Below are 12,556 nucleotides of genomic sequence, written 5' to 3' on the forward strand. Positions count from 1 at the left end.
GACTTCACACCTCTACAGATTCTTGGACTGCTTGTTTAGATCGGGACTATTTACATAAGGATCAAGTTCTATGCAATCTGCAGTATGAACATGACACATCAATACAGAGGTCAGGATCAGCAGGGTCAGGTTTGGAGCCAGGGAGAAAAAAAAAAAAAAAAGACTCCGCCAGCTGACACAGACAGTGCCATTTTAAAGGATGTCCAATAGGCAGTCACTTCCTGCAGCTCAGAGACAAGACAAGACAGCACAACAGAGCAGATGCACAGCACCACCTCCAGGCGGGGAGGAGAACAAGAACAGCTTACAGAGCTTTACAGTACAAATTATGACCCAGGGTCATATTATATTATATTATAATATATATATAATAATATAATTATAACCCTGACTCTTGAATCATGGACTTCACTAGACCCCTGAAGTTATGCTGTGGTATCTGCCATCAAGCTGTCTGTAGCAGATCCTTTAAGTCCTGCAAGTTGTGAGATGGGCCCATGGATCAGACCTGTTTTTCCAGCCCATCCCACAGATGTTCGACTGGATTGAGATCTGGAGAATGTGGAGGCCAAGACAACACCTCAAACTCATTGTTGGGTTCCTCAAACCATTCTTGAACCATTTTTGCAGTGTGACAAGACGCATAATCCTGCTGAAAAAGGCAACTGCCATCAGGGAATACCATTTCCATGAAGGGGTGTACTTGGTCAGCAGCAATGTTTAGGTAGGTGTTATGTGTCAAAGTAACATCCACTTGAATGGCAGGAATCATAATTTCGCAGCAGAACATTCCCCAAAGCATCACACTGCCTCCGCCAGCTTGCCTTCTTCCTATAGTGCATCCTGGTACCTTGTCTTCCCCAGGCTTGCAATACACGTGCACCTGGCCATCCACACAATTGTTAGGATCTCATGCCATGTGCTGAGATTAAACAATAGAGGGGCCTGCATGTAGTCCCAGCGTGGGCGAGAGTTTTATTAAACAAGCGCCAAAACCTCACTCATTGCACCAAGGTCTGAAGTGTGGTTGGTTTAAATTGAAACTCTGGCCTCTAACTGGATGAGACACACCAAAATTGCCTGGGATTCCCATTCCTCTCTGGTGACTTCATGTAAGTAATAAAAACATCGTCACATTTATCTTGTCATTATCTTAATAGTTATGCTTTATTGTTCCCAAATAAAAGTGAAAGTATTGATCACAACAACAAAATGGATAATCAACCATAGACTGACAGATGATCCTACAATTTGTCTCCATGTTCATGTTACTTGATTAATAGTTCCCAGACAAGATAAGCAGAAATCCATAACTTATAACAAGTAAAACCAGGAGAGTAACTGAATCCTACATACAATGGCGACAGTTAATGTTGGTTAGGTGTAACAGTTAGCATACATGAAAATTACCCCAGTGAAAGTTAACATTAACTTGCTAATATAATAGCTGCAACTTACGTCAGGCAAAATCTCTCTTTTTTTTTGATGAATAAACAAAATTGTGTGGAACTTCATTACACAACCGACTTTATATTCCATTAGGTGACTTATCTTAGGCCTTGAAATAGATAAGTGTGTCATTATGAAATAAAAGTCCTGTGAAATAAATAAATAAATATAGTCTTATTAAAAACATAATTTTTAAATCTTTTCACCTTTTGAGTTTAAATTAGATAACAGGGTTTGAGGGATTGCTCCCAACAGTAGCTACTGTTATGCAAGTGAAGCATGAAAAAAAAAGGCATTTAAATTCATTAAATGCCTTTTTTTTTTTAATATCTCAAGCAATATAGGCATGTTCAAGTTGAAATAGGATGTGAAGTTTCTTTCAAACTGATCCAGCTTCCACAACAGCCATTCTAAATGAATGACCATTTCACATCTCAGTCTCAAGAGAGACGCACACACCTCACTGTTATTAGTTATATAGTTAAAGAAACAACAAGGTCAATACATTATTCAGAGTCAGTCGTTGCTACATATCAGACTGATATCCCAAAACCTCTTCAAACCAGATCAAAACTAGCTGGTTTGTCACATACCATAAATTTAGAGGCCATGGCATGTTCTCAACTGTTTACCTTTGATTAATTATTGGCCACTCAAGCAATGATTGCATCATGAGTTGATGCAAGGAGATCACATCATATGTTTATTTTGTGGTCCATGTTTTCTTAACACCTCTTGCTGCAATGTTACTTCAGGGGTTGAGATGTCATCATCAGGTGTGAAAACTCTGCTTAAGCAGACACATACACAGTCCTTAAGAGCAGCTAATGACCTGCACAGAGAGCTGCTCAGTATCTAGAGGCAAATTAAATGTGTGAGAATCAAATGATGTAAGTGTGTGAGTGTGTGTGTGTGTGTATGTGTGTGCGCGTGTTGTTGCCGTGTTGTGGAGCTATCATCAACATCCCATGGTAATGTACAGTAAGTTAGTATTTTCCAGGTATCTATTCAATATGAACAAAAGTATGAGTACACTCACTGTCCAACCCTGACCATGATATGGAATTCAAGGATTCAAGGATTCAAGGAGCTTTATTGTCATTTCACACATGTAGAGACATGAGGTGGAATTAGTTTCCCTGGTCCCGGTATAAGCCCAATAACCTACAAATACTAATGCTATAAATATAAAAACTCTGTAGGACCTCCTCTGGAGGCCCACGCTCCTCGTACCTACTTTATCATTCTTACTGATGACTTCACTGAACAAGGCCTCTGACCTACATGACTTGAATTCAGTCATGTGTGTTCATGAGACCAGATATCAAAAACTATCCTGCTTGTGCTGTCCTGTGCAGATTTGACAGACTATTTTTGAGATCGTGCAATTATATTTGCAAAAACAATTAAAAGACATTTCTCTCTGATCAACTTAACAAGCTTGTGATGTGAATGCCTTCCCACTTTGTTGCCGGGCCAAGAAATCAAAGTCCAAAACAAACTCTATAAACGAATCAGCAGCTTTTGTCAACATCATTGCCGCTGGTCTCTGTCACTGTGTTCATGATACAGGTAGATATGCTTTTGGCTATACTTTGATGTGACAAACTTAAGAAAAGAAATGCGTAAAATTGTCTTGTGAGCAAAGTATTGTGAACATGTTGTGATATAATTTGTGGGACTCAGTGGGTCCATGAGTTCATCACAGCTCCTGTAAGTCTTAAGCAAAATATCATTTGATAACACTTGTGATGATAAACGTCATCCTTCAGAAAAATCACGTAAGATTTGTAAATCAACTAGTTAATAACAATATGAACGATTTTCAGTTGCCACACCCACAGCCTCATAAAATGTATGTATTTGCACATGAAAAATAATAATGATGATAGCTAACAAGAAATTCTCCCATTCTCTTCACAAGGAAATCATGTGGATTCCATTGGCTTGTTTGCTGCTGCTTTCTGCTACTGTGTTCTCTCAGGATGCAAGTGTCTCCCTCCGTTACGAAAAGTTTAGAAATCAGCATGTCAATGGGCAAATGAGTGTTACAAGATGTGACCATGAGATAAGAACCAGACGCATCACCAAAACCAACAGCAATGAATGTAAGGAGACCAACACCTTCATCCGAGCCACGGCCGGAACAATTAGATCCATCTGTCAGCGTGCAGGAGAACCATATGGTGAAATGACCAAAAGCCTCCAACCCTTCGACATTGTTGTCTGTACACTGAGAAACCAGCAGGCCAGGCAACCCCACTGTCAGTACCGAGGTCAAGCTCGCACCAGGAGAATTGCAATTAAATGTGAACAAGGCTTTCCTGTGCACTTTGACGGAGACATTGTGCATTTTGAAAACTGATTAAACAGCAGCTGTGTACTTCAATCACTTGTCAAATAAAAGACACCTGACAGCTTAAAGTTGTGTCTGTTTTTTGATTCAGTCATGCAGTTTCAACATTTTAAAGAAGATCATTAATAGTGTTTACAGCACCACTGGCTAGTTACCATTCAGAAATTCTTCTTCTCATTTTAGAATGACTATAAAAGACAGCAAAAGAATTATACTAAAAAATGTTCAGTCAGTGATAAGTAATGAAATCAGCATGCATTGTGTTTTTCAAAGAAGTTATTAGCTACTTGTCTGATGTGGATGAAGAAATGATGATGATAAGGGTTATCAGTAGTGTAATATATCTTTATGGCCTGTGGTGTACATGAAAACCATCTTTTTTTAATATAACAAATCTTGTAAAGGAAGGTTGATAAAAGATAGACTAAATCTAGTCTAGATATAGTCGAGTCTGTATGTGGATTATCTCCTATGTAGCCTGTAACTTGAACTATGACACAATCAAAGTGCCTCAAAATTTTGCCATCTGATCACGTTGCTATCAGAGGAATGTTTACATACAACTTGGTTCATGACCCTAAAATCGAAACTGAACTTTGATCAACAAGCATGTTGTTCAGTTTGAATAAACCTTTTGCCTTCAGTCATGTATTTTCAAAGCCTCTGCTTCACAACTAAAAATGGCAGCACTGCCAGAGGGCTGAAAGAAGAGCTAAGAGGGCTACAACAGTGCCCACCAGGACCACAGTCAGTATCAAGCCCATTCAGTCTGCATACAATTCTTTTTTTTTCTTTTTGCAATGTGCATGTACGTTATATTGCAGTGACATTTATTTATGGCACTATTTTTCAGCTTTTTAAAATGTTATCTACAATGTTACACCTAGAAAAGAGAAAAGCCACAAGTTTCAGGGACAAGCACAGGGGCTTTTGCACCATCTCGTTTTGGTGTGGTTTCGATACACTTTAGTGAGTTGTCATACCTACACTAAAATATATGTGGCTTAATACTCTCTTCTAGTCCCATAATGGCAGGAAAATATACCCAACAAAGAGAAGAAGTTATGTAGGACTGCCACACATGAGCATTTCCTCATCTGCTACTTCACCGTTACGGTTTGACTTTCAGCTACAACTGCTGGGTTGCGGTTATGGAAGGATTTCGGGTTTAAAGAAACAGATGTTGAGAGAAAACAGGATGCAAAGTATGTTCTCTGATGTCGTTGTCACTTTGCATGTCCAATCATCCAACCCAGCAGGCCACTACAGCATTTCATACGACTAACTAGCATGCTGCCTCTGCCTCTAAGAGAGGGCTGTCATGATTCGCAGAACCACAAGAGGTCGCTTGTCATAAAATAATTGAGAGAGAGTTGTTTGAACCCTTCAAATGAAATGATTGATTCTGTGTCTGTCCCTTATGGTCCACCTCATTTAGGCAGTGGGAAAAAAATCTGATAATGTCATAATAATATATCCTATACAAGGATTAAACAAGTACATTTATTTAACAGAGAGATACAAGAGGTGTTTTTCACGCAGTAATGAGCTTCTGGGCTATTTTCTCCTCTTTCAGACCAGCAGAAAGAAAACTTTCAGCACAACTAAACACCATGGATCATTTGTGTATTTAAATATAAAAGTTCATGAAACCTCTATTAATACAACACATGAAATATAATACAAAAAAGATCAACTGAGGATGTTTCATGGTGATATCTATTAGTTTTTTGGTTTTTTTTTACCTTATTAATTGTTTATTCTTGATAAGGCAAAAGGGAACTGACTATCAGGTCTGTCCTTCATCTTTGTAACACATTATAGATAATAATCTGAGGGAGAAAACAGTTTGGCATTGCTGTCCTCTCTTCACGCTGGCTACAAACCTCAAAAGTTATAACACTTCATGAGAACGGTGTGACAGGAAATGTACTTTTGAAGCCAGTCTACTGTGATGAACAACTGAATCGGGCAGTGTGACTCAGCCAACAAAGATCCTGACAAGAGACAGCAAAATGATCCTTTTGTGCATTACATTGCTTCTTCTTAATCAAGGATGTAAGTACAATCCAACTTTTTTTTTTAGATGTAGTAAGCAAATCAAGGCTCTCTTTCTCTAACAGTTGATATGTAGTGTAACAATTTAATAATTACTATTAATACTGATACAAACAACAGTCGTAATAATAGTGATATTGATTATATACTCCACTGTTTTTAATACAGATGCACTGATCCCAGTGGCTACAGTTCAACTTGGTGAATCAGTGACCTTCATGTGTTCTTTGGCTGATACCAAACACAGCAATACACGGGTAAAGTGGTACAAACAGAGTACTGGCAATACTCTTAACTTAATTGCTACACTAATGCAAGCTGCTGCAAAGCCTATATTTGAAAGAGGATTTCCTTCCTCACGATTTGATGCAAATCATACCGTGACCATGAGCACTCTGACCATTTTGAAGACAGTTCGGGAAGATGAGGCAATCTATCACTGTGGAGTCACCTTGTGGAATAAAGATCAGTGGAGTGGTACATACTTGTCTTTGAAAGGTAATTATGTGTTTCTGTATTGTCAGAGATATTTCCTTTTTGAAGCCCTATGTCTGCTTCTAAAGTACATGAGACAGACGGTCCTTCACAATTTCCACTTTTTTTTTTTTAGGAAACATTCACAGGACAACAAACTATACTGTTGTTCAGTTGCCAAAGGTAACTGGCCCAGTTCATCCAGGAGACGCTGTGACTCTCCAGTGTTCAGTCCTCTATGATTCTGAGAAGAAGTCCTGTCCGGGTGAACACAGTGTGAACTGGTTTGGAGTCAGATCAGATAAATCTCATGCTAATATCATCTATACTGATGGACTCACTGAATGCGACAAGAAACCTGATACCCGTTCTCCTCCAAAGAGCTGTGCTTATCGCTTCTCTAAGAACGTCGGCTCCTCTGATGCTGGGAGTTATTACTGTGCAGTGGCCACATGCGGGGAGATATTATTTGGAAATGGAACAAACCTGGATTCTGAAGGTAAATGTGCGTGTGTGTGTTTGCATATAAATATATATGTAGTGTTAATTAGATTTGACTACAGGTCAAATTAAATTCAAAAAGCTCATGTGTAAGCGTAAGTGTAATATTTGTGACAAGAAACATCCTCTTTTGTAGAATTACATTTTGTTTTACTTTTATTAAGTGTCATTGTGTGTTCCTTTTCATGTTTCAGGAACCAGCCTGTGGTCGTTTATTGTACTGACACACAATTTAATTCTGTTTTTGCTGTGTGGTGTCTTGGCCATAAGTGTGACTATCACAGCATTTCTCATTTGTGTCATCAAGAGAAATAAGTGTGATTACTGTGGCCATAAAGGTAATAGAAGTTACCCAACTACATTACACTTTTTGAGATAAGACTAATCTTATCAGTGTATATCATAACTGAAATACTAATACCACTTTTATCTATTTATACTAGCTGCTGTTTCAGTGCAACAAAGTGTTGCAAAATGGAATTTAAAGGTAAGATCACATAAGTGAAAACTGTATGATGAATTTTTGTCTGCATTTGTCTTCTCACATAATTTGTGACATCTTTTCTCAGAGAGATGGAGAAATATGTATTTATTCTGCTGCTGTTTTTACCATGATGAAAACTGGCAAAGGTGGAACAAGGGATGCAAATCAAGTGGACAAAGAAAGGATCTATGCTGCTGTCAAGGCTCTTGGGTTAAATTAGTAAGTCACCAGGACTGTTTGAGATCAGTTTGCAACATATGTGATAGTTGATGTCACTCTGTTGAAGCTAAAAGCTGTTACTACACTACACAGACAAAAGTATTGTCTATAGTCTTTTACTTCTATTACACCATCAGGGACCTTACTGACACCACATTCTAAATACACCGACAGCCCTTGAAGCTATATCAGCTTCCTCTCTTCTGGGAAGGGTTTGCACAAGATTCTGGGGTGTTTCTGTGGAAATTGTTGCCCATTCATGCAGTAGAGCATTTGTGAGGTCAGACACTGATGTTGGACCAAAAGGCCTGGCTCACAATCTCCATTCCGGTTCATCCCAAAGAGTTGGATGGGGTTGAGGTCAGGACTCTGTGTGGGCCAGTCAGGTTCTTCCACAACAAACTCATCCAATCATGTCTTTATGGAGCTTTGCTTTGTGCACTGGGGCACAGTCATGCTGGAATAGAAAAGGGCCTTCAACAAACTGTTGCCACAAAGTTGGAAGCATAGCATTGTCCAAAATGTCTTGGAAGTAAGGAGCCAAGGCCAACCCCTGAAAAGCAGCCCCTTAAAGAGGTGTCTGGATACTTATGTCTTTATAGTGTATATATATGTGACTATTGCATAATGAATTTTAAATACCTTGCTTTAATCTTTTGTTGTTTGAAACTAACACTGTCTGTGTTGAAATGTCTGATTGTCTGGTGTTTCAAAAATCAAGATTCCAACAAATGCGGTAATGATTATTTTAAATACAATGTAGGTGAAATTTAATGTATAATGTTGTCATGTGATTCCCAACTGGAAAGTACTATTGTTTTCATTGTTAACAATAAAAGGCAGAGTTATGGTCCTGGTCAATACAACATATGACAGGAAATACTAACCAGCCTGAACGCGAGATCAAAAAAAGTCAGTTATAGGAACAATGCATCATTATGCTGCTTCATTTTCATCTAGAAGCTGAAGACCACAAGGCAGGAAGCCTTTATACTCAGTGTGAGTGTTTGTGAAATAAAGGCGTTAAATGTTTATGCATGTCACTTTTTCACTGTTACTGATGTTGTGACCAAACTGTGAACGTAACAAGAATTTTCACAAACCACACGAGAGCATCAAACTTGGTCTTTTCCTGTGTTTGCATGACATTCTGTCAAGACGTTATTCCGTTAGTGGTCACCATACACCACAATACACAATTCACACTAAAGCTCCAGTTATGCTTTCCATAAAGACCATGATAGATAGATAGATACTTTATTGATCCCGAGGGAAATTCAAGCATCCAGTAGCCCATTACAGCAGTATAGATTAGTCAAAAGTAAGCCAATAAACAACCAAACAAGGCCTAACTGTTAGTGGGAAAAATAGACTAAACATACTAAATAAACTAACATATGCTACATGAAGTACAATAGAGTGCAGAGAAAGCAGGTCGACCAGATTGACTGTGTGTATAAAACAAGAGACTGAAGAGCCACAGATCATCTTATGGACATGAAGTGAAATGTGCTAAGGAAATGTTTGTGCTTTTATATTGTGTGCGAGTTCTCCTTAAAGCTCTTCAAAATCTTCCATTTCTCTGTCAGACTGTGCATACGTAGTCCGTAGTCTACTCTGATGTGTGACTGAAAACACAGGAAATGCATTATGAAGCAGGTCAGTCTTCTCTGACGCTGCTGGATGTTATTTAGAGAGAAATACATACAAAATGCATGTGGAATCAGTAATTACAAACGTTTTGCCTAAAATGCAACCTTTTCTTAAAATGCTGCTGATTCTGTGACTCTTTCTCTTAACTCTTGTCACTTTGCTTTAGAGAAATCCAGTGCTGCATAGTTTACGGCCTCGTCACCATAATGCAAACAATCGCAACTCTGAGTGTTTTCCACGCAACACACCCGATTTAAATGAACGGCTTGTTGTCAGGGTTTTGCAGAGCATCTTGGCAGGCTGATCAACCATGGATTGGACTGAACAGCAGATTTATAGAAACATCATATAACACATAACACCTTATTTTAGAAGAAATCAGAGGAGTGACTCTTTTGCCTTTCATGTGTTTCGCAGAACATGTATCAGAATAACACATTTATCCACACTGACAAGCTACACTGATAGGAAAAAGCTGTGATGGGCCATTTCTCTGCCTTTGACCAACCACTAAGGCTGTTTACTCATAAGAGACCTGACTATGGGCTGTGGTGCAGTGGCTAGCACTGTCGCCTCATAGCAAGAGGGTTGCAGGTTTGAATCTTGGTCTGGGCCCTTCTGTGTTCTTCTATGTTTTCTCTGTGCCTGCGTGGGTTTTCTCCGGGTACTCCGGCTTCCTCCCACAATACCAAAAACATGCAAATTAGGTTAATTGTCTACTCTAAATTGCCCCTAGGTATGAGTGTGAGAGTGTGTGGTTGTCTGTCTTTGTGTGTTGGCCCTGCGATTGAGTGGCGACCAGTCCAGGGTGTACCCCGCCTCTCGCCCGTAGTCAGCTGGGATAGGCTCCAGCTCCCCCACGACCCTGACGGATAAGCGGTATAGAAAATGGATGGATGGATGGGTTAGGGTGCAAGAATTAAGAGCTACAAGATTTTAGTTTAAGCAGTGGACCTGACTGTTTTAGTTTTATCTGCCTGCTTATGTGTTCATTTGTAGTGCAAATTCTAAACTGCAATAATAAAGTTTATCAAAGTAACTCTTCAGTTACAAACTGCTTTTCAATTTTGAAACAGGATAAAACATTTGGATTAAGACAAATTGAAACAAACAATTGGAATACGCAATAACAAAACCCCCACCAATATTAAAGATATTGAACACTAATTGAATGCAACATTAGGCTAAATGACAGCGGAAGACTTCCAACATTTTTCTAATTTAAACTTTGAGTAATGGTTGAAGATTTTATTGAGACATCCAAGCACTGACAGAAATATCCTTTCCAATTATTTCAACAAAGCAACACTAGCAAATATAAGATAATGCTGGAATATGTTTCTCCAGCCACACAGATGTCTCCGAACAGCACGGGTGAATATGCTGGAAGATCAACCAGAGACATTCACATATATGTCTTTTTCTTCCTTTCTTTTGCTCCCGATCATCTTGCTTCACACAACATGTTGAGACTTTAGAGGTGTGCACGTTGACTCCTCTGTTAGACCAGCACAGAAGTTTCTGCGCCTGCAAAGAAGCATATTTCAAGCTTTAGGTTTAAAGAAACAGTACACAATTTATCTCGTGCAAAGTTTACAACATTACAACACACAAACTTTATCCATGCAATACATGTTGTGATGGCTTTCTTTTTCCCAACAATCAGTGGATTTCAGCAGAATTCTTATGACTGCTGGTGTTGTCTCTCTTTTTTCTTCACAATTGTTTTAAAAATACATCGAAAAAGTGTATATGCCAGTTTGACATGGCGTATTTTACCAAAATGGAACCAAGGCATTGCTATCCTAGAGGCCAGTTTCTCAAAAGTAACTTTCCTCTAAAGTAACAACATCATATTTGCTATCAGCAGGGCCTGGTGTGACATCCTGGATTTTTTCAATGAACAAAATAATCTGGAAATTGAAGTTTTGTGCTCCATCTTACTTACTTTCAGTTTCTTGAGAAACCAAGAAAACAAGGATCATGATCACAATCACACAGAGAGCCAACAGCACCCCGAGCACAATGTTAACGGGGTCCCATCCTTGTTCTGGATTTAAAGTAAAAAAAAAAAGTCAGGAGACTTTTAACTCTTTGCTCCGTGTGTTAGCACTAAATAGCTTGCATCTTGCAAAAAAATGTTAGTTAGTTTATCAAATTCTGTGTATTTTAACAAAATGATTATGAAAAAAGTTATAATAGGCATGACAAAATCAGAGGCTTATTAAATATTATGTTTTGCTTTACTTTAATAAGTCCAGTGTTTTATATTCATTAAACTTTTTGGATTTTTTTTTTTTTTTTAACTAAGAGTTTAGCCAGACTAGTGGGCACTTAATGTAAAAAAAAATGACTGCATCTGTAAATCTACCTGCAAAACGCCTTATTACACTTATATATATATATATGGGGTTTTTTGTTTGTTTATTTTAAATGCTGCTGTAAAAACATACTTGTGTCCACTTTAGTTCCTTCACACGGCTGGACTGACTCAGTGTCTGGACTTTGTTGTATGTTGACATATTTCAGATGATTTTTATGATCTGTGTGATTCACAAAAGTGCAGGGATTATAATTGATTGTTTGAGTATTGACACAGACATACAGACATAGAAAACAAGACAGTAAAAATAAACATACTTTACCATTTACAGCCAAAACTGTGCCGTTCACAAATTGCATTGAGTACGCTGATCCCTCTTGACAGATGTATGTTGCTTCATCTTCTTTGCTAACATTTTTGATAGTAAGAAAATACAGAGAATCCTTTTTTTGGACTGTAAATCTTGAGTCGTGAAATTGTCCTCGGAGTTCTATTTTGTAAAAACTTCCTGCTGCAACAATTTGGACCACATATCCAAACTTCAGCCTAAACCAGTAAAACAACCCAAGTTTCTCCTCAGAGGCTGGACAGGTCAGAGTCAAATTATCACCAAGTTCAGCTGCAATGATATGGTTCTGGTGAGGAATGCCTATGGATTTGATCAGAGCTGAAGAAAAGAGAGCAGTAACCAGGTTAGGGGACAACGGGACAAAACACTATAAAAATAGAACAGAAGAGAATAAATAGTGGAATAAATAGTTAAATAGTCTCATTTGTATGACCTGATATGTTCTTGCTGAATTTTAACACAGCATTCAAAAAATCCTTTACTTTACCATGATGCTCATTTTAAAGTAGACAAGAAGTGCACTTACGCAATGTGCTGAGAAGAATCATAGAAGACAGCCACACGATCATTGTGGTATAGCGTCCTTCTTTGAACAACTGACATGAGGTTAGGTCATGTTTTAGACCTATATGCTTTGGTTTATCACGAACAGCCTCAGGTGTCTGATGGTGCCTGCCTGCAACATGTATA

The 12,556-nt window shown here is 38.4% G+C and overlaps 2 protein-coding genes and 1 gene segment (V, D, J or C); 2 read left to right on the forward strand and 1 right to left on the reverse strand.

Moving 5' to 3' along the window:
* The first annotated feature begins 2,899 nt into the window (after positions 1 to 2,899).
* Positions 2,900 to 3,873, forward strand: LOC124067936 (ribonuclease-like 3). The gene is made up of 2 exons (XM_046405730.1): positions 2,900 to 3,021; positions 3,374 to 3,873. Exons 1-2 carry the CDS (start codon positions 3,013 to 3,015, stop codon positions 3,812 to 3,814), a joined length of 450 nt encoding a protein of 149 aa, XP_046261686.1. The 5' UTR covers positions 2,900 to 3,012; the 3' UTR covers positions 3,815 to 3,873.
* A 565-nt stretch (positions 3,874 to 4,438) lies between these two features.
* Positions 4,439 to 7,880, forward strand: LOC124067937. Of its 2 annotated transcripts, none has more exons than XM_046405733.1 (7): positions 4,439 to 4,552; positions 5,630 to 5,863; positions 6,032 to 6,361; positions 6,474 to 6,836; positions 7,033 to 7,176; positions 7,282 to 7,325; positions 7,408 to 7,880. In XM_046405733.1, the coding sequence occupies exons 2-7, from the start codon at positions 5,821 to 5,823 to the stop codon at positions 7,540 to 7,542; spliced, it is 1,059 nt and encodes a 352-aa protein (XP_046261689.1). In that variant the 5' UTR covers positions 4,439 to 4,552; positions 5,630 to 5,820; the 3' UTR covers positions 7,543 to 7,880. The 2 variants fall into 2 exon arrangements, with proteins under 2 accessions (XP_046261689.1, XP_046261688.1); XM_046405732.1 differs by lacking the exon at positions 4,439 to 4,552 and adding an exon at positions 4,686 to 5,010.
* Positions 7,881 to 10,427: 2,547 nt separating this feature from the next.
* On the reverse strand, positions 10,428 to 12,556 carry LOC124067938. The segment is given in 4 exon segments: positions 10,428 to 10,721; positions 11,143 to 11,244; positions 11,840 to 12,184; positions 12,393 to 12,556. Coding segments are annotated over 4 exon segments (516 nt in total).

Source organism: Scatophagus argus, chromosome 12, assembly GCF_020382885.2.
Source record: "Scatophagus argus isolate fScaArg1 chromosome 12, fScaArg1.pri, whole genome shotgun sequence".
NCBI classification, from domain to species: Eukaryota; Metazoa; Chordata; class Actinopteri; family Scatophagidae; genus Scatophagus; species Scatophagus argus.

What these genes read in the sequence shown, in the direction of transcription:
- LOC124067937 (XM_046405733.1), top strand. Translation starts at nt 5,821, where the DNA reads ATGATCCTTTTGTGCATTACATTGCTTCTTCTTAATCAAGGAT. An exon ending in GCTTCTTCTTAATCAAGGAT is followed by an intron (nt 5,864 to 6,031) that starts GTAAGTACAATC and finishes TTTTTAATACAG; the next exon opens with ATGCACTGATCCCAGTGGCT. An exon ending in AACAAACCTGGATTCTGAAG is followed by an intron (nt 6,837 to 7,032) that starts GTAAATGTGCGT and finishes TTCATGTTTCAG; the next exon opens with GAACCAGCCTGTGGTCGTTT.